The 20,919-nt window shown below is 54.5% G+C and overlaps 1 protein-coding gene across 15 annotated transcripts in view; it reads right to left on the reverse strand.

Moving 5' to 3' along the window:
- Nucleotides 1-20,919, reverse strand: part of LOC122390604 (polypyrimidine tract-binding protein 2-like) — a 62,976-nt gene that overhangs the window by 3,452 nt on the left and 38,605 nt on the right. For 4 of the 15 annotated variants that reach the window (XM_043383725.1, XM_043383730.1, XM_043383729.1 and 1 more), the window contains 9 exons: nucleotides 11,364-11,474; nucleotides 8,665-8,833; nucleotides 7,512-7,595; nucleotides 7,086-7,121; nucleotides 5,960-6,078; nucleotides 5,149-5,182; nucleotides 4,736-4,828; nucleotides 3,811-4,105; nucleotides 3,114-3,216 (listed from right to left, as the gene is read on the reverse strand). In XM_043383725.1, coding sequence (XP_043239660.1) covers nucleotides 3,114-3,216; nucleotides 3,811-4,105; nucleotides 4,736-4,828; nucleotides 5,149-5,182; nucleotides 5,960-6,078; nucleotides 7,086-7,121; nucleotides 7,512-7,595; nucleotides 8,665-8,833; nucleotides 11,364-11,474 — 1,044 coding nt within the window. The remainder of the gene's footprint in view (nucleotides 1-3,113; nucleotides 3,217-3,810; nucleotides 4,106-4,735; nucleotides 4,829-5,148; nucleotides 5,183-5,959; nucleotides 6,079-7,085; nucleotides 7,122-7,511; nucleotides 7,596-8,664; nucleotides 8,834-11,363; nucleotides 11,475-20,919) is intronic. The other 11 variants (XM_043383728.1, XM_043383737.1, XM_043383735.1 and 8 more) reach the window with 3 other exon arrangements.

Raw genomic sequence — 20,919 nt, forward strand, 5'->3', positions numbered from 1 at the left:
GCCGCGGAAAAGCGCAGTCGATAGCTCTTTCAACGCTCTTTCGCCAAAGTAGTCCTCAGATTTGACCTCAGGTCAACGGCTTAGCATAAACTCTCCAGTGGGCAAAAACTCCAATAATAGCCACTTATGAAAAAGCTTTTTTTCTGCCATAGCTATTAACTCGAGAAAGTCATGACATTTATTTTGCCAGCCATCATGTTGTTATCAAGACGCGTCAAATAAACTATAGTTTGACCTTGAAATTTCATTAAGAAATTGGACCCCGGGTCAAGGTCAAGACCTGACCGGAAAAGGTTATGTTTCATGTCAGTCGATCCGTTCAGTCGATCATCGCTCTAGCATGCGCCTACCAGAAGTTATTAACGAAAAACTGTTAGGCTCCCTTTTGTGACCTGAGATGACCTTAGGGATATAAGGAAGGGTCACGTCATTTTCACGTCGGGTGTCATTTTCCAGTTCAGTGTGTCATGTTGAATTGTTAATAGGTGTTTGGAAGTGTTCAGAATGGTGTCCGTCCAGAAAAAAACGCATTTTAATTCCCTTCCATTGACACTGGTGATAGATGTCGGACTTTCGTCCCCGTCTTGAGATGAGATGTTCGTTTGTCTGGCCGCTATGTCTGCCTCGAGCGGTGGAGTATTAGTAACAACTGTCGCCTATTACCGGGGCAACCCGAGATCATTTCCCGCTGACCACAGGAGCTTTCGATAAGGTATGACGCGTACGGCGCAACGCCACCAACACCCAAGATCTTACTGTGGACCAAAGAACAACTGACGACGGCCGGAGAAGTAACTGGCCGAAATGTTGTGAAACTAACATCTCACCTCAAGACGGGAACGAAAGTCCGACAACTAACATCCATGATACTAATGCCTCGTCTCAAACATTCCGAAGAATTATCCCATGGACTTAAAGGTAATGGGGAGGTGGCAAAGTTGACCTGACCTTAGGTCACCGGTATCGAAGTTTCGAGATATACATTTTGTACAACGCCGCTATTTTGACTTATTTATCCCTGTGACGTCATTTTTTACCTGACCTGAAAATGACCTCAGTAAAAATTGTATACTTTGTCCGTCTGTATCCCATGCCATTTACCGCTTGTTTCTATCTTGCTTCGTTCTCGAGATATCACGGGAGCAGGTATCCGCCCCCGTCGGTGTGAAGTTGGCGCGGAATGCGGATCCCCGTTGGTGCGCGGGTTAAACCATGATATTTCGGACCAAAAGATTATCTCGCCACTCAAAGCAAAACTTCAGGACGTCCGGAACCGAAAACCCATTGACGCGGCACGAATGCGTCGAATTGCTACCAAATCCTGCTGTCTGGTATAAATAAAGCGAAAAATTGTGTCTATTTTTTACAACGCATTTTGATGTACGGTAATTAGAGCAGGGGCGCGGGAACTACTTTCAGACTGCGGGGGGGGGGGGGGGCACACCATAATTGAAATTAATCTAGGGTACCCCCAAACCTAGTTTTCTCGCCGGTCTTAGGCCACTTATTTTTCATCCCTTGGCGTTTTCACCAAAAAAGAAACATTTGCAAAAAAGTGAGATATTCCGTCTTAAAGCTGTGGGGGCACGGTCCTCACGGCCCCAGAGTTGGGGGGGGGGGGCAAACTGTCCCACTAACCCCCCCCCCCCCCCCCCGGCTCCTACGCCTACGAATTAGAGAAAACAATGTGTTCAAAGAATCGTAACAGTGATGCCAGTACCAACTTTAGTTGTGGGCGCCCAGAGCCCCTTGGGGGGTGCCCAACTCAGCATTGGGGGTGCCCGGGCACACCCAAAAGTATACAAATCGACACCTATGCTTATATGGGTTAGTTTATTACCGTCGGTGACGCTAAAACCGGCGTAAATCATGCCTGTAGGATTGCAGGGTGGGGGAGGTTCAAATGCGCCTTCACTAGAGATAGCTTTCCTAGGAAATAACCGTTGGTGAAACACGACGGCAGTGAAATGATGGAACATTTGGATTTTGGTGGTATGCCAGTTGAATGCCAAACTCGTGTTGGATGAATGTTTTAAAACATTTCATTAATTTTATCGTTTTGGGTGTGATTAATGTCTTACTGACCTAAACGCCGCAACGGCCAAAGGTAGATTGCTGGCATCATCTCCAGGGCCAAACTATAGGGAGGCAGCAGCAAGCGGCATCTGAATATAAGTTCTGTCTATTTGAATTCATCACACTTCTCGTATGCTCCATCTTTTCAGCGTTTCAATAATGCCTCTGCCAATTACGAGTCTAACCCTGCAGCATGCGCCTTCTAACACGATGAGTCGCTAGACAACAATATTAGCGCGTGGCATCTTTGGAACTTTGCGCACCAGTTGAGCCCTTGCACGGTCAATGAAGATACCAATCTACCGGAACCAGTAACGTGGCAACATCCTAGAACACAGCCGGGACGGCCGCATTTTTGGCAGCATTTAATCTCGCCATTCCTAACGGTTTTGAACGGGTGCCACAGAATTCGTCTCGCGCCGCTCCGCCGACTACCGGCGAGCAGTAACGTCCCGTGCAGAGCCGCGCCACAAAGCCTGCTTTACGACGCCGGCAACACAGTAAAGGCATTAGGTGCCGGCTGGCGTACGGCACACGGCGTCTGGGCGCTCCCCTCCCGCCGGCGTCAATCGGCGCTCCCAGCTCACTGCCGCAGCTGAGCCGCAGCCGAGTTAGGTGTGCGTTTGGTGGGCGAGTATAGTCAGAGACGCGGTATCAGGGAGGGTTTTAGCACGGCTGATATTGAACCGGAGAGGGAGCTCCCCGGGGAGGGCTATGGTCCGGGAGGAAACCAGGATAATCTCAGTCTGGGTGGCAAAGTGGATGGGATGTGAGGAAAGATAGGCACCAGCACCGCATTGGGTAGCTGCTGGCTTACATTTTGCCCATGTTAGCAGTGAAGTTCGATGAGTACCTATTGCATTGCCATTTAGAATTATCAACTTTTCGTGGTGAACTTTGCTCCGCGGACAAGAGAACTGCAATCTAGTGAGCAATACGGAGTACTCACAATGACCGGACCCCTCGAACTGAGGAATAATCACAATGCGTCCGAGCTGAGGAAAACTCACAATGAGTTCCAGCTGATGAATACTTACAATGAGTGCCATGACGGCCTCGTCGACGGAGCCCAGCTGAATGAGCGCCATCCGGTGGTCGCGCCGCTGCTGGCCCGCCTCCGCCTCCGCGCCGTCACGCTTCCTGTGAGCAGCACACCCGCCGGTGACGTCAGATGGTGACGTCACACCCGCACGGCCGGCGGTCGATCGCACCTGGGCCTTCCCACCATGACGACACAGCAACACGTGCGGCAAACATACATAACCGGACGGCCAAAGGACGATTTGGCGGCGGCAAACGGCGGCGTGTGGGGAATCGTACATTCATGGGCGGCACTTTACCCTTTTACGTGCATAAGTGCTTCATTCGTACTGGCCTATCTCCCTGAAGTTATTATCCTATTCCAGTATGGAAGGACGGTAGGTCCCAAGTTTGTCATTTTATACTGCTCAGACTGAGCAGTTGAAGTAGCGGCGGCGGGGGCACAGCGGCGGGAAGCCAATATTGCTTCTCGCGCAAAGATACAAATAAAGTCTGAAAGTCTCACTTTTCGACGATGGTCGCAGAGATGAGTAATTCAAGGCGAACTTCCCAGAACTCTGAGAGAAACTACTGGCCTCCTAGAAAACATCGTCTCCCGGGGAGTCTGCGGAACAAAATCGAACGTACCGAATGCACCACAGCGTATTGGACCCCACCGGACCAGCCGGAGTTCACTGCCCCCGGGTCACTCACGGGAAGAATTTGAAGGCCTTGACGTCGAAGCCGGCCACCTCGAAGGCCTGCCGGATGTCCTGTTCGGTGACGTGCGGCGGGACGTTGGAGAGGTGCAGCGTCGCCGACGGCGGGTAGATGTTCTGGTAGTTCTTGCTGCCCGGCTTCTTGAAGCGGTGCAGCGACGAGTTGGTGAAGTCCTTGGTGAGGCCGGCGTCCGGCTGGCCGTCCTTGGGCATCTGGACGGTCTGGTGTTTGCTGGGCATCACCCGGATCTGGCGGCCCCACACCTTCACCTTGTCCAGGTGACTGAGCGCTGCGGGCACACAGGCCAAAGGTCGGCACAGTCAGACGCGGCACTCCATCAGACTGAGGCGGCCATCCGGCAGGGAGATGGCCGTAATGACATTGGAAAACATTAGGCAAAGGTTAGGTATGGCGAACCAGGTCGCTAACGCTCACACAGGAACTCGTGATCGTACGTGATTGCGACCGTTATCGCATTTATTCGGAATACTTAAGTAGGATCTGTGTCGGACTGAGGTCGGAGGTCGAAAAGCCCCGCTGAAAGCAACACGGGAACTCCCCTGCCTCCCTGTGGGACGGCAGTGTCAGCCTCGGGTCGCCCAAGTGTCACGCGAATGTGGCACGGCACGTCCCAACAGAACCAGGGCACGACCTGTACCCGGCCGGGGACCGGTGAACCCTGGGCCGTCCTCCCCTCACGGTGCGGGCGCGCTCCCGGACCCGGGCTGCAGTGTGCCGGCGGCCCGTGACGGACGGCCCCGGCCGTCGGCCGAGGGAGACGAACGGCGCCCGCCCCGACAACGGCCGCCCGGGGACACATTGGCACGACAAACCATTTTTTAATCAGACTTTATGGCGGCAACCGCTGCCGGGGAGCCATAAAGTTGGCCGAGCGGCGGCGACGGCGGCGGACACTCACCCACACTGGCCTGGTGCGGCTCGAGCATTTGTACCAGGGCGTTATCCTTCTTGTTGAAGAGGATCTTCACCCGCTGTACGTCGCCGTAGACGCCTGCGAACGCCGGGTGAGGTCAGTGGGGGCCGGGTCGCCGGGCGCGCGACATGGCATCACGGTGCGCGCCGGATTGAAGTGCCACCCCGACCCGATACTGAGGGCCGTCTCCGCACCGATCGGGGGCGGCGGGGCACGGCGCCGCGCGGAAACGGCCACATTTGACACAGCGGAACTGATTGGAGAACTCGGTCCGGGCGTGTGAGCGGGGTCGGGTCCCCCCTTTCGCCCGCCCGTCCGTCCCAGCCCGGCTTGACCCCGACCCGCGACCCGCGGCAGAGCGGCGGCCCGACCGACCGCGACAGCAGCACGTGACGTACCGAAAAGAGTGAAGAGAGCTTCAGGAGAGGCCATCTACAGGCGGAGGCGCACAGGCGAAGGCGCGCACACGCGCGGCGGGCAACAGGAAGAGAAAACAGACCGATTAGAACGGGCACGGCAGATGCACGTCAACACAGTGTGAATGGTGATAGCGCTGCGTAGAGTCACTGGGTGAATACCTACTGTCGAGACTAGTTCACGCACTAACTCACTACATGGGATCGAGCATACGGTAAAACAGCACTAGCCACTACGCATAGTAAATTACTCTGGTAGGGTTCAAGTGGCAAAGTACGAACAACCCGTTACGTTTAAAAGTTTATTTTTTAGCTGAACTTCGATAAACTCAAAGTTCCTCTGCTCTGGCGGGAATTAGCCAAATATGGGGTAAGCTAAACGTTTTAGGAATTAGGATGCGATGTATTATGAAATCTGGGCACTTTGTGCTGAATCAAAATATATTTCACCCACGCTTATTCTGCTGGTAAGTTAACATGACAAATGGTCTGCTCTAACTTCCCCACTCAAAAGCGACGTTTTAGATTAGACAATCAAATCCCAAAGCGAGACGACGGACGGACTAAAAGCTTCTTAAAAAATAAAGTGCTATTCATACCGAAGCTGCGGGTGGGGGGATTTCTTATCCCAGCGGGACTGCATCATCACACGTGTGTCACAGGGAGCCAGCAGTAGGATACTCGTTTAGCACGTGGCTGAGGCCAAAACGTGAGCGGGTATGTGATGAGCAGTCGCTGCGGCGTGTGCGTGGGGGGGGGGGGGATAAAGCACCCCGGGCAGTGCGGCACCCACCTCCTCGTCCAGGTTGGAGACGAGCAGCACGGCGCCGGTCATGGGGTGCCCGGGCAGCCGGCCCGTCATGCCCATCGAGGCGCCCGGCAGACCGCCGGGGACCATACCGGCGAACGGAACTGCGGGTCAACGAGGGAGGGGTGTCACCAGCGGCACACAAGGATAAGAAAACTTCAACCCGTCCCTCCCGGGGCGGTGTAACTTGTTACAGGTCGGTAAAACCAACGAACACGTGATAAAACTAGGCGACGTAGCCGTGTAGACGGCATCATGCGGCTCGCGCGCACAGTATAAAAAACAAAGCGTATGACGTAAACCGGGAATGTTTGCAAGATTGTATTAATCGAACTACTTCCCCAGCCACAGCAGCCAAAGCAGTCTGCCTTATGTCTCGTGCGTAGCCCCACGGGGCACAGCCACCCAGCCGCTCGCGGTGGCGGGCTCGAACCTTGCGGTACAGTATACCTTCAGGCGTGCACTACTAGCGACACCTATACGCGCGAATACAAACTATGACTGTCTTTCGTCTGTGAGTGGCGAAAGCAATTTGACGCGAAACTCTGCAATACTTTCCATAATGATTGAATGAATGAAGTTCAATTTAGAAGAGAAGAGCTCGAACTTTTCCGGATACCCAATCGTAAAATACTGACAACCAGTGCAACAGGTTTGTTTTCTCTCCACAGCCAGCGTGAGCGAACTCCCGTAAAAGGTCGGTAAAAAAAACTTTTAATCCCAAGGAAACAAAGTCCTTAGCCACCGTGAACGCGGGACGCAAACAAACTTTTCCGGAAGTTCTCTGCAGGGACACGGGAAGAGAGACTCGGCGCGCACTGCAGGCGGTGACAGCTTTTTAATTGCTTTCCCATCGTCAATCCCCCTCCCCCTCTCTAACGGCAGGGTAGATGAGGCTCAGTGTCCGAACTCCGGCCAACTCATCACAGCAGCAGCCTTCTACCAAACAATCATCTACGGGTGACCCAACGGGCTGCAGCGGGTGAGCGCGCCCCAGATGAGAACAGAGACGCGATCGAAGACCGGAGGCACGATCGCGGGATGGAGAAACGAGACTACGACGGACACAGCGAGAGATAGAAAATAGAGAGAATAGAAAGAGAGCGCCAACCTGAACGGCCGGCGCCGGCGGCAGCACTGGCGGCCTCTGAAAGACAGAGAGCGAGAGGAGTCAGAGAGGTGGCCAGCAGAAGGCCAGTACAGAGACAGGTGCCGAGAGCTGGCCGCAAGTACAAGGCGAAGAGGCGCAGCATAGCACCCGGCCTCCCAGGAAGCCAGTATAGCCAGTTCATAGGCGGAACTGATCAGATAGAGCACGCAGAGTTACAAATGCAGAGAGAAATATAGGTTACAGAGGCGTGCCTGGAAATAGAGAGGCAAAGCAAAGTGCACGTATATGCATAATTCATCTCTGAGAGCAGCATGGGACTGCGGTCGGGTTCGTGGAGCCGAGAGGGCTGAATTGAGTGTGGGTGGCGGTCAGTGGGTCCGCTGCGGGTGGAGCTGATGGGGGAGCACGCTCCTGGTGCCGACTCACCTCCCATGCCGGCAGGGAACCCCCCGGCCAGGCCCGGCGCCAGGCCGTGCAGGCCGAACGGAGACAGCATGCCCGGAGTGCCGCCTGGGGGAGGGGAGGGGCGGGCACAGGTCAGACGGGGTCGGTGGGAGGGGTACAGGGTCACTGCCGGGACCCGCGGGGCAGGTCACAGGTCAGACACTGCCGGAACCCGGGGCAGGCCACTGAGCCAGAAACACCTGAACCGGGACAGGGCAGGACGGGGGACGGGCCTCGGCTCATGGAGTCTCGGACAGACCTCACAGGCCGCCACCGTTACTGCAGCAGGCGCTGATCGAACCCCGAAACATCTTATCGAGTCTCATAAACAGTGCGCACCGCCCGCCGACTCCATCAACAAACGCCAGCTGACGTACTCGGAAAGCGATATATCGGAACTTGACGTCACCATCGCTACATAAAACCCGACGTCACCAACAGGCAAAGCGAGATCGGGATACGTTCAAAACAGTGGACAACTTCTGAACTCAGCGTACATTATTCTACCAGCTCAGACAGGAATATTAAGGCAAAGCGTAAAAGCAAGCACCCACCACCATCGTCCATCACCCAATCAAGCTGTGGAACAAGCGAGACAATGCACGTGAGACAACGGTGTCACACTTGGGGCGGCACTTGCTGCGACTCTGAGACAGTGGAAGGGGAAGGAGACTAACAGACGCTCAGCATGTCCAGTGTCTGGTCTGCAGCTGAAGCATACTCCTCCTGAAAGTCATCATATGATGGCTCGTCGCTGTCGTCTGCACACCCACCCACCACCAAGCCAGCGTTTGTTGGGATCCAGGTGCACCGTCTCGGTCTGGGCTGGGTCGGTGTGCTGGATGCGGTTGCACCGGTGAGTCATGCAGGCGTGTCGGGCCGATACATGTTAGTGGTAGCCGGATACCAAACACACACAGCGGGGGACACGTGACGGGCGAGTCAGCCACCAGCACCGGTCGGGGGCCCACCGGAGCCAGCCAGCCTCCGCGGGGCGGGCCGCAGTCACCAAGCGGGCGGGAGAAGCAGGGCGGGGGCGGGGGCGGCCGGGGGGCCTCCCGCAGGCGGCCGGCGGGCGGCCCGCCGCGGGGAGACTGGCTGGTGCCGGGCCCGGGGCGTGCGTGCCATCACCTACCTCCCAGGATAAAGGCGGACGAATCGAGCGTGGGGTCACCTGTGGGCAGGCTGGGGTTGGTGTAGTCGCGGGACTTGTCGTTGTTGTACTTGACGTTCAGGCTGGGCAGCTTGGAGTATTCGATGCGCAGAGTGCAGCACGAGTTGTAGATATTTTGGCCATCCAGTTGCTGGGAACAGCGGTCATCAGTGGTAAGGCTAGTGCGATCCACCATGCACTGCGAGTTAAATGCAGTTGCACGTCCGGACCCCGTATTTCCATATAGCGCCGCGAAACGGTGTGCTCAGAAAAGTTCAAACGTTAATTGTTTGCATATTTGACAGAAGTCAACGGAGAATACCAATGCATACACGACGCAAAATATACCGGTGGATATGCAAGCAGTGAATAACCACGTTAATGCAGCCTCGGTGACGCATACTTGACTGAGATAACGTATGATTAAGCTCCATGTTTTCAGCGGTGTTGGGTGTTTGTCGTCATTTCATTACATAAATTTCCATTCAGAGTGCGTCCCTTGAAAGCCGAGTCAGACCCTGTTTTCGCTGCTCGCTAAAACTTGTGTAATTTTGTTGTCGACGAGTCGGCCCAACTTTGGCATTGTTCGTCGTGATTCGACATAATTGGCGCTGGCTGTCGGACACGCGGGTGAGGGGCGGACGCGTAATCTCAGGCAGGCACGCTCCGCCGGGGCGCCTCATCTCGCCTACCACCGGGACACTCACTTTGCGCACAGAGGTCAATAACGCCGGCAGCGGTCTCACAACCAGCAATCGCAGCCAGTCGGCATGGCCATTTCTGCTATTCAGGCTTATGCGAGAGCCAGTGGGCTTTTGAAATAGTAATGACCGAAACACTGACATTGGCTGAAATACAAAACATGGATCTGTGATGAAAATGGATTGCAGTTACCAAACAGCGCCGGAACTTATAAATCCCGAGACTCTGGTCCTCGTGACTGCTGACAGCTCACGTTCCGTGTAGGCGAATACAGCGCCGCATGAAATCCTTCCTATTCGGAGTCGGATACCAGTTAGGTACACGTCGGCAAAAATAAAGTGCATTAAATTTGTTGTACGATGCGATGCATATAGTCATTTGCTACGTGCGACACCATTCCCTTTTAGAGCGAAATATTTCCTAAACGAATGAAAGCTGCATTATCGGTGCCAGAAGTAATGTGACTACAAACAGAGGCCAATTTAGTGATAGCCAGCACTCAAACGATAGTTTACAATGAGCGGAGCAGCACAAAAGGTTAGTCCGACGGAGGATGGGAGAAGGAGAGCCTTATCAGAGTGGAGGGAGGAATATTCATTAACTGCAACTATTGTGACACGTTTTGCGCAAGGGCGAGCATCTGCATACTACACAAAAGGCATGCGAATGATATTGCGCGTTGCATTTTATTAGATTTGTAGATTCATTTTTTACCATTCTTTTGCAGGACTTGCGACTTTCTGAATCCGCTAATGATAGGGAGATTGGGATAGATAGCGCCACGAATGGTGACCTGGAGCTTCCAGGCTGCCTCGACTTTGTTTATTACCTCGCTACACCACGGGTGTGTTCTTTGTACACACAACGGTGAACGGTAAACTAATATCGTCACCTTGGTCGCCCATCAGTCTCTACCTGAAGCTAAAGAGCCCCACATATCCTGGCGCCGTCAGTCAAACTAAGAGGAACGTCACGGCGGCAGACGTCACGGCTGCGCGGGCCGTGCGACGTCACGGCTGCACGGGCCGTGCGACGTCACGGCTACATGAACCGTACTGTGACGGCCCGGCCCGGCTCGGGGACAGTTACCCGCAGACTGCACGGGCAGTCATTTATTCATCGAACGGTCGCTTAGGAGCTGATGTGAAGCTGAGCGCTCACGTAGGTCTGTCTGCCGCCAGCCGCGGCGGCGGTCCGTCCATTGACGCGGACCGATCGCCGCTTCCGGCGGCTGCACCGCGACACACGGCCGGCCGGCCGGCTATCTATAGGTGCCGGACCGGGGCCGGCCGGCCGGCTATCTATAGGTGCCGGACCGCGGCCGGCACGGCTCGGCACGGACGCGACATGATGTCAACCCGGCCAGACTGTTGGCAAACACCGCAGCACCGCCGGCGCCCGCCCGCCACGTGGCCGCATCAAACTGCGCGCCATCGACACACCGGCGTCAAGTCGCGCAGAGAGGCAATCTTATCGCGCGGATTAGCTGGGCAGGTGTCAGAAATCGTCCCGTGCAGCCAGAGATTGGAGGTATGTTCAGTGTTCACGTACGTAAACAGTCGGCACCCGTTCCAACCGAGGCGATCAGATCGTGTTGCGTAAGAAAATGTCGTGTCCGGGCTATTCCTGTGGGGTTTCGTTCTGAACGGTGTCTCGTTTGATTATGCCTGGGCAGTTGGCAGCCCAATCATTCTGACCAGAGTCGCGTCAAATAAATTATAATATATAATAATAATAAGTCAAATAAATTATATTATCAAATCTCGACCCAATCGAACGCCGCCCCTGTCAGTTGGCTAGAATCAGGCCTAATATACGTCTATTCAGGCTGGGAGCGGGCCTAAAATAGCGCCGGTCTAACCGGTCATCAGCTCTGACCGGAGCACGATCGGCGCGGGGCGCGCCGAGCGGAACCGGATTAATATCGACCGGCCGCGACGTGACCGAACTGAACCGCGCCCGGGCCGCGCCCCACTCACCAGTTTGGCCGCCTGCGCGGTCACCACGTCCGGGTACTGGATCAGCGCCTGGAACGAGTTGTTCTTGGTGAACGTGACGATCTTCAGCACCTTGCCGACCCGCGAGAAGATCTGAAACAGGGGGACGCACGCGGTCAGTGTTTGACGTCCCGAGCTCTGCAGACCGGGTGACAGCCGTGAGACAGCCGGGACAGCGCGGCCCGCCGGAACTCCTCTGTAAATACGCATGGTGACATTGACGTAAGCGGTCTGACCATACATAGTGTCGCAATGAATGGTTGGCCCAGAAGACGGCGAGAGGACTGCCGGCTCGGCTGTGGTCAGCCGGAACTGCTTATAGCGCAGGTCACGGTACGTGCCCTAGTCACTGACGGTCGGTATACACACTGTCAGAGCATGGCAGGCATGTCGCATGACTAATAAAACTCATCCATCACTCCCTGTTATCCATTGGTCTGCTGACAACACATGAGATCACAGTCTCGAGGAGAACAGTGGTCACCGTTTTACGCATCATTGGGTGTGGAGTGGCGCCGTAACAGGTTGGGCGACTTGTCCCCGGGGGAGCAATTTGCATTCATGCATACTGGTAACCTCGCTGCTGGTCCCAGCGATCAGCAGTAATAACTGATAATCCCGCTTCCGGTCCCAGGGATCGGTTGTGATAACTGATAACCCCGCTGCTGGTCGGCAGTGAATAACTCGCTGCTGGTCTGGTCCCTGCAATCAGCAGTGATACGGAGGCGGGGCGGGTCTCCCAACAGGCATCGATCGGCAATCCCATTTATGAGCGGGCATGCTCCGTGACATCGCCCAGGCATGCTGGTTGCCACATTGCTCACAGGGGAACGACAGTGGTTGGGTACGTTGTCGGTAAATCAGACCACTGTTCTAATGTGAGCATTGCCCATTGAGCTGTACATAACGACAACAGCACCGTAAAAGGACAATAAAATGAGGAGTGGACCGCGGGACACCACATAGAATCGTTAACTACAGCATTTTAGGCGCAATTTCAAAAAGTTAAAGACCAAATTCAAAACGTTCACGTGCATTTTGAATGTAAACTTTTTGAATTTGGTCTTCAACTTTTTGAAATTGCGCCTAAAAAGGTGTAGACATTCCCAATCACCCATCAGGAGGCAGTTGTCACACAAGGCACGGACGGCGCCGGGCCGGAAGGTGGCGGTCTGGTTAAATATTAAACAAACGTGCAAAATGCCCGCAACGAATATAAGCTGAAAGCAGTCGGCGGCACAAATCAGTGGCGTCACATTGATTCCAAACCACCGTATAAGTGTATAGGGCAGAATATGTCGTGTCAGTTTCCATCAGCCAAGGGACGGTTAGCATTGTCGAGTGCTAAGTCCGTGAGGGAATGTCTGTCCCGTGTGCCAGATCCAGGCCAACGGCTACGAAGGAATGGACACAGAACTTTCTTTCGAAGACAACTTTTAAATTTTTAACTGATCAATGTGAACAAATTAACAAGGAAAACTTACAATTCGCAAGGGCTTGTAACAGTTTAACTTGTCTGGGAAAAAGGTTTCCTGCGCCCTAAGAACTAATCGACGCGCCTTTGATGGACAAAGAAAGAAGAGTGGACAGAGAACATGAAGCTCAACTTATTTCCACAATTTCAGCAGTGCTGGGAGAGCGACGGAGAAACTGAAAGCAGAGTTGGGAGCAGACCGCGGCGAAGGGCGGTTCAGCCAGTGCCGTTTGGGAGCAGAAAGCAGAGTTGGGAGCAGACCGCGGCGAAGGGCGGTTCAGCCAGTGCCGTTTGCCATTTTCTTAATTCACCACATTTCTCAAAACAGGAAACTCTCCTCTACGCCGCCCTCCCGGGACGAGGTGGGAGTGCTCTCCGGCGAGCCGGCGCATCCGACCTCGCCGGCAATAATTGATCGCGCCTCCACCCAGACGGGCCAGCGCTCCCACTGCCTGGAGAAGTGGGGGAGTGGACCAACAAAACACGGGAGAGTGTCCGTCCAGCGACACTCTGGAGCTGTTCGAGCACTTACACTGCCGAGTACCTGTCAGCTCTCCTTTTAGCTCCGTGTTATGTAGACGGAACATCACGACTAAGCGCAGCCTATTCACAAAGCTGAATCACATACCTATATGTTTCGCCGCTCCACCTGTACCCATGAGACGTAGCGAGAAACGGTAGCAATTGATGCGTGGCGCTCGAGCACGACGATAATGGTCGCGCTCGATCGGCATTCATTATTGACCCGAGATGATGGCGGGGCGGGGCGGGGCGGGCCGGGGGCGGTCGCACCATTACCTCCCCATCCATGGCAGCGCCGCTCGCAGTTCAATTAAGGACGGAAATTGGAGCAGCGACCACCACTCAGAGCACCATATTCCCCCGGGGCGAAGCCATCGCCGAGTCCCTAAAGTGGCGGCGACCGCCACTCCGCCGGCGGGGGCGGAGGGCGAGACGGGGGAGCCGTCTCGGCCGGCAGAGACGGCCGTCCAAGTTCTCCAATCAGCACCACGTCGCCCGGTGACCCGGCGACAATTACGGCCTCCGGTGGGCCGGGCGCGCTTGTTAGCCGTCAGCGGCCGCGGCCGGCCGTCATCCGCACGTGGCACCGACGCCGCCGCCGCCGCCCGATCCGGCGACACGGGCTAATTAAGCCCGGCTAGAGGCGAGCCGGGTCGTTACTGGACACGTTTGAAGTCGGCAGTGGCCTGCAGCGGCGGCGCCCCGCCCGGCCCCGCCGCGGGAGACGTTGTCGGTTCCCGCCCCGGGGAGGGCACGGAGCCGGGGTCCACGCCAGACGTGGCTGGTATCTTATATAAGGCCCGCGCCCGAGTGTGAGGCTCGCACAGGTGGGTGTGCTAAAGTTACCCTCGACTTCCCGGCCGGATGGGCCGTTGGCTCGCCAGACTGACTGGTCACTCGCTCCGCCAATACACACGCACCGTCCATTACCGACCGCCATCAATTTTTCACCGCCAAACTTTGAACTCTTTGTAGGCGTTGATGCCCGGCAATGCAAACAGTTCACTACGACTATCCATTTTTAAGTGCGCTGGAAAAGTCAGTCCCATTTATCCATCACGCACCGAGCACGGTCGGCTCGTATTATATTTCAGTTTATACGCTGCGACCAAGACCACTAATGCTGGTACATCTGCCGAAGTTCGGAGACACAGTGCTTTGCTCCTTGGGTGAGACATTGGTACCTTGTGCGATGGCAATCTCCCGAAGCAAGACTTCATGAGGTCTACAGATATAGACGGTATAGATCAGCGCTGCTCGAGCGAAGACAGGAGGTCCGGGATCGTCAGATAGTGACGCCCAGTGATACAGGTCTGAGGTCACGCCCAATCTCTAACCGCGCACCTCTGACGTCCTCACGGTGCACCGTGGCGGTAAACACACACTACCTCCGGTGACGACGTGCCGCGGCCGACTGCGCCGTGTCTGTCGCGGCAGCGCCGATACTGCCTCGGCAGCCGGCAGGACGGCGACGAAGGCCGGCATAAACAGAGCTGAAGAGCCGCGGCACCGCCCGACGGTCGTCGAGGGGTACCTACCAGTTATTAGATAAAGCGCCCAGTGCCCTGGCCTCCATTAGCACTCTAGGGTTCCGTCAATCGACTTGGACCTCGGTTAGGAAAGTGGCATCATTAAGGTGATGCCATATGCCAATGATGACCGGCTACATTATCGGAAACACATCTGTCCAAAAATTTATCAATAAGTGCAAACGCCGACAGGTATTGAGCGTGCCATTATTTATGCATTTCCCAGTAATTGGAATGCTACAAATAGGACGAGCCACTCAGGGCGCTTGGCGCCAAACAGATCGTTGTTGTAATAAATAGAAAATGTCTCGTCTATAATAACGAGTGTTAATGGAGAAACTGACTATTGCAGAAGTAACTGATATCGAAATTCCACTCACTCACACTGCCAAGTGTCATGTGCCATATCTCTAACGATCGACACAAATTCAACAAATGCCGAGCTTTGTCGACAACAAAGTGACGTTTTATGAAAACATACCAGTCAGATGTGAACATATCAATCGGTAAGGGTGCTCTGTTGCCTACCAATTTGTCCTCTAACAGCGTCGGCTGGAAGGAAATGTCAATATTGGGAGGAATATGAATGTCGATGAAAGGAAACAAGTGACACTTAGGTTCTTCGTAAACTACGAATATCGCCTACGCAGCCATTGTGGGCATGCTTGTATGCTTAATTATGCTATTTTATTAGACGGATTTTAGGTACACCTTTATTTTTGTCATATCGCATAGGAGGCATTCCACGATAGATCGTACCAGGCCCGTCACCCTCATCTCTCAGATTTTAATGAAAATCGGTCCTAGGGGTAATCATAGGCCCCAAAGACGCCTGGCAAAATATCAGACTTCTCAGATCAAAACTTTTTGAGTTATATTGCATTACATTTTTTTAACTTCGGTATGTAACGGTGAGTTTGATGGCCTATAACTCAAGAACGGGTTAAGCAACCAACAAAAAGTAAACAACACTAAGCTTGCGATGAATCAAAAATTAATATTACTATTTAAAAATTCCAAAGAAAAAATTTCATTGTTGAGCAAAAACCTTAATCTTTTTTCATTTGCCTCTAATGACTTTTGGGACCAAAATTTTTCACATTTTTATTTTTTCAAAATAATCTTCATGTCATTGCAAATCGACATGCAAAAAATTAGAAAGGTGTTCTTTCTATAAGTTCCTCATTTTCCCGCAAACAAAATGGGTTTCGGAGGGGTTGATACGACCCCAGCACGCCGTTTCGCTTCTAATAGAGCTAGAGCCTCGCGGAAAAAACGAGCGTGTGTGCCGTTACAAGTCGCAGCGATTGGTACCCGATTTTAAGGTCTCAGGTTAACCGGTAGCGTCTGAGGTCAGGTCACGTGACTGAAGTTACGGGTTCGGTTTTTAGTAAATAACTTCGCAAAAAATGGCCGCAGAGCCGCGATTTTGGCATCATTGTGTTCGCCTAGCTCAGGTGCATCGAATGGTATACTTTTTGCTAGGGTGAGGTCAACTTAAGTAGTTGACCTCGGGTCAAGGTCAGGTCAGAGCCCCTCAGGTCACGAAGCTGGGCAAAGGGTATCATATGGCATATCATTCGATTCGGAAGGTCTTCCCGAGTCCATTGGTGGCTTTCCCGACTCTCTAGCTCGATTTGATCGGGAGTTATTGACGAAAAACTCGTACGACCCTAGTGACGTCATGAATGACGTCACGCAAGGTTAACAATGCAAAAGTAAAGCATTGGACTTTGCAAGGAGTGCATGAAATCACGATACCATGTACGTGGGATAGTTTTAGATCATTCTCGGCACCAAAATAACAGTTTTTATATTTCCCCATTGATTTATAACAGTGATGTCACGTGACCGACCTGACCTCATGTAACCTTGAAAAATTCCCAGATATACAAGTTGTGAGACCTCTGGAGGACACCATGTATGCGTCCTGTAACTTTCATCTCGGACAGCTATGGTCATTGGCGTCCAAAACAATGTCAGAACCAAACAGCCTTTTTCACCCTCGCGCTTATAGGAAAGAGGGTTGAATGAACCCTCTTTTCACTTTTTTCAGATGACTCAGACTTGAATTGAAATTTCAGTAACCCGTGATGTCACTAGGCAGCTTTACCACGCCATTTGTAAGCTCCCCTCCCGAAATCACTATTCGAAACCGTTATCGTGACGTAAAATAAATACACTTATAGAAAGAACACCTTCCTAATTTTTTGCATACTTCTTAACAATGAGCCAAATATTTTTTTAAAGAAATAAAAATTCAAAAAAAATTGGTCCCAAAGTCCAAAAAATACAAATGAAAGAAAACTCGATACGTCATATATCAAAAATAGCGTATTTTTCGAAATTTCAAAAATACATATTAATCTCTGTTTCATTGCAAGTTCAATGTTAACATTTGGCATTTGAATAATCCGTCTTAGAGTTACAGCCCGCCAAACTTAGCGCTGCAAAGCAAGATCCAAAAAATGTTATACACCATAACTCAAAAAATACTTATCTGATAAGCCTGAAATTGTTACACGTGGATTCAGAGCCCCTGGTTACCCCTGAGACCAATTCTCGTCAGATTCCGAGAGATGAGGGTGTCAAATTGGAAAAAAGTGGTACGATCTATCGTGGAATGCCCCATAGGTACAACTTTTATGCAGTTTCCACCTTTCCACCAGAGCGACTGAGCTTTCATATGGAGTATGGACGCACTATTTTTTGTGCCTCACTTTTCACTTAGCTATACACCCAAGACAATTTCATGGGAACTTAGAACAAAACGACAAGCAATCACCGGTCACTCCACGAAAGCCGATGTCACCTCTACGTAGTAGCTTCTCTGACGCTGGCAAATTCGCTCCGGAAATGGCGTGACACATTGCACACCGTGGGAACGACGGATAACGTTGTGCACCGCCGCCCCGCGTGCGCAGAAAGGAGTCGCTGTGGGCACTTGCCGCGGCGGCATGCGGCTGTAATTCTGAGTCACCGTCCGACGTGACGGTCGGGTCAGGGCGGGCCGGACACGTGAGCCGAGCCGCGGCAGACGGCCGGCCGCCGCTGTCACACGGCCGCTGCATTTCTGAACAGAACTGCGGTCGATGGCAACCGGAAGCGGCCGGCGGTTTCAGAGTCGCGCCGCCGGGCGCGGTCCTGTTGCTCGCCGCAGGTCGCTGCTGACGTCTGGCAGGTTGCATGCCGACCGAGCGCGGCCCGCTGCACGCGAGCTGACCGGGCGCGCCGCTCGGCCGCGCGGCACTGAATGGGAGCGGACTCCCAGTGCAGTGCCGGGGCAGTGTCCGTTCTGCGGTAGCCATGAGGTGTGCGCTGCCGTCACAGGTCACCAAACCGATCGGCGCATTGGTGCATGAAACGTGAAGGGATAGCTAACTAAGGACAGCGACGAAGCTCTGTGATCCGTGAGAGGCCGACCGAGCCTTATTTAGCTGGCTGCCTTCGTTCCTTCCAGACCGGGGCTCCACGGGGTGGCCGACTGGAGCCGGGACCAGCCCCGTAGTTCCGTTTTGGCCGGCCACATGAGCTGACGCCAAGGCGTGACATCAGACCGCCCGAGTGCCAGCACTCGCGGCCAGCGCCAGACAGAAGGGCAGGTTCCGGGTAGAATCTAAACAGACTTCCGGCGGTGAAGGGCCGCCAACAAACGCCAACAACCACACACGAGGCGGCGTAAAACCTGTCGTTCAGAAATGACAGGTCACGCGGCCCGGCCGCGAAACGGCAGAGCCCCAGTCTCGGCGCCAACCGCGTATAGGGCGATGCTCGGCAGAGAGCCGCCCAACGTTCTGGATATACCTGGCTGGCGTTCTGTTCAGTGTATGCGGACCGAGTCACCCAACCACACTGGCCGGCGGACTGCTGGTTTTAGCCGGCGCAGCGGCCGTCTGGGCGCCGGGCGGCCGCGCCCCGTCACCCTGGCGCGGAGAGCGCTGCCAGGGGCGGCCCTGCAGCCTGCCGGCCCGCCGATACCGTCCGTCTGCCGCTGCAGGCCCTATCGTCATAATGACCTCATGCTGCGGACGGGCCGGTCCGCCGGCAGGGGCGACGCGAGCGAGCTGGGCCGGAGAGACGGCGCCGCCGGACCGAGCCGACGCGGTGGGAAGGCGGCGACCGAAACGGTACCGCCGGCGGAATCGACTGAGGTCAGGAGGCCAAACCCTGGCCCGGGCGGCAGGGCCGGGTTTATGAAGGCGACGACGCCAGACGGAGCGTCTGCCAGCCTGGATAAATAAACACGCCGTTCGTCGGGCTCGACTGCCAGTGAGTCACACGGCGGTCGGTCCGATCGCCGGCTCTGATCTGCGGCCCGACCAGCGACGGAGGGCGACATCCGGCGGCCCGGCCCGACCGCCGACTTCAATCGGACCCGCCGCGGGCGCCGCGCCGCCGCCGCCTCGTTTCCAGGCCGCCGCGCCGCCTCGCACCCACGCCTCCCGGGACGCCAGCATACTGGGAGGGATCAAATCTGCCCCGATACAGGCCCGGTACACCAGCCGCCCTGACCTTTCGGCGCTGGAGGCGCGCTGGCAGGCGGCGGGGACGCCGCAGCTGCCGCCGCCGCTCGGGACGGACCGCCGTGCAGCCTTTGGTGGTCGGACAAAAGCCGCGCGGGCGACAGAAGACGGCGGCCGGCGCGATCGTTACCCGTTCGATCAGATGCTCACCGTCCGTGCACCCCTATTGAGTTCCGGCGGCCTCTGACGTCACGGCCGGGCCGGCCACACCGCCCGCACGGGCCGGCTTTTAGCTCATTAGGAGCACTAAAGCTCCTCTTAGGAAAACTTCTACGAACAAGACGATTCGTCCAATAGTCGGCACAAAGACCCACTGTGCTCTGTTTGCAAACCAATATTGGCAAACAAAGGGTAGCTTCTGTGGCATTGGCCCACGATTAGTGCAGGAACAGAAAGCGTCTGCTTATCTAGGAGGCCACACTCTCGATAATTTAATCCATACTAAAGCAGACCAAGCCGAATAGACGGCACCTCATCACCCTCCAACACAAAGGTCCTGCAATTACCAAATATTTTAACTAGACTAACTGAAATTACTTTCTTTTTAAATATTTTTCATCATTGTGTGTGAATATCAATCTTCGTGCCATAAGCACTAAGCAGCCCGATAATTCAATTACCACTCGGCGGCTCGGCGGATCCGCCCGATTCGTTACCAAGTCCTGGGACATCTCACAGCGCTACCTCCGGGCTCTCTACATATGATACGGATCCCCCACACCGGTCCCGGTTCGGCTCAGCCGTCCGCAGCGACCCAGGTCGGCCCGGACCGCCCGAGGCGCTCCCGGGGGTCACATGCTGCCGCGGCAGGTCGGGGAGACCGGTCCCAGCAGGGCCGTGAGCGAACGGCCGTCCTCTCAATGGGCCGGGACATTAGCGCAGCGCCGACCATACCCGGGCCGCCACCGGGTAACTACGGCAATTTGGCGCCGGGAGCACACTCTTGTGCAAAGAAATATACTTTGTAAACGGAGGGTGGAAGCCTGATGTGGAAATGCCATCTGGAGAATGGAGACCCGAGGGAGAAGGAGAATGAAATTAGATGGGCCACCCGGAACTGGAGCGCAGGAGTAGATTGCTTTGTTCAGTAATGTGAATCGAGCAGTGTCGCTGCCAGGCTGAACTTTCCACAGTCGTGCATCAGTGCAGGCGGGGCCTGTCATGAAGGTGCAGGTACAGCTTTAATGTCAGAGGTGCCCTTATGGATGTCTTTGCAATGAACACGAAGCGTTCCCATGGCGTGCGCAGCAGCAAAACACACATCTACCCACAAGGGGCAATACTTGGCGGCGATAAATAAAGTGCAACCGGCACCTGTCCGGGGCATGTTATCGTCCTAGTTTACAGATTTCCCACTCAGTTCATAGGCCCAAGCTATACCCTCATTACCACAATATCCTCCCTGCAACTAACAGCCGACCTTACGCATTTCCATTGTCCATCGCATCCCTAAATAATACGATGTGCCTGCATTACGTCCACCATTCACA

The sequence above is a fragment of the Amphibalanus amphitrite genome, unplaced genomic scaffold, assembly GCF_019059575.1.
Source record: "Amphibalanus amphitrite isolate SeventyFive unplaced genomic scaffold, NRLGWU_Aamphi_draft 000402F_arrow, whole genome shotgun sequence".
In the NCBI taxonomy this organism is placed as follows: domain Eukaryota; kingdom Metazoa; phylum Arthropoda; class Thecostraca; order Balanomorpha; family Balanidae; genus Amphibalanus; species Amphibalanus amphitrite.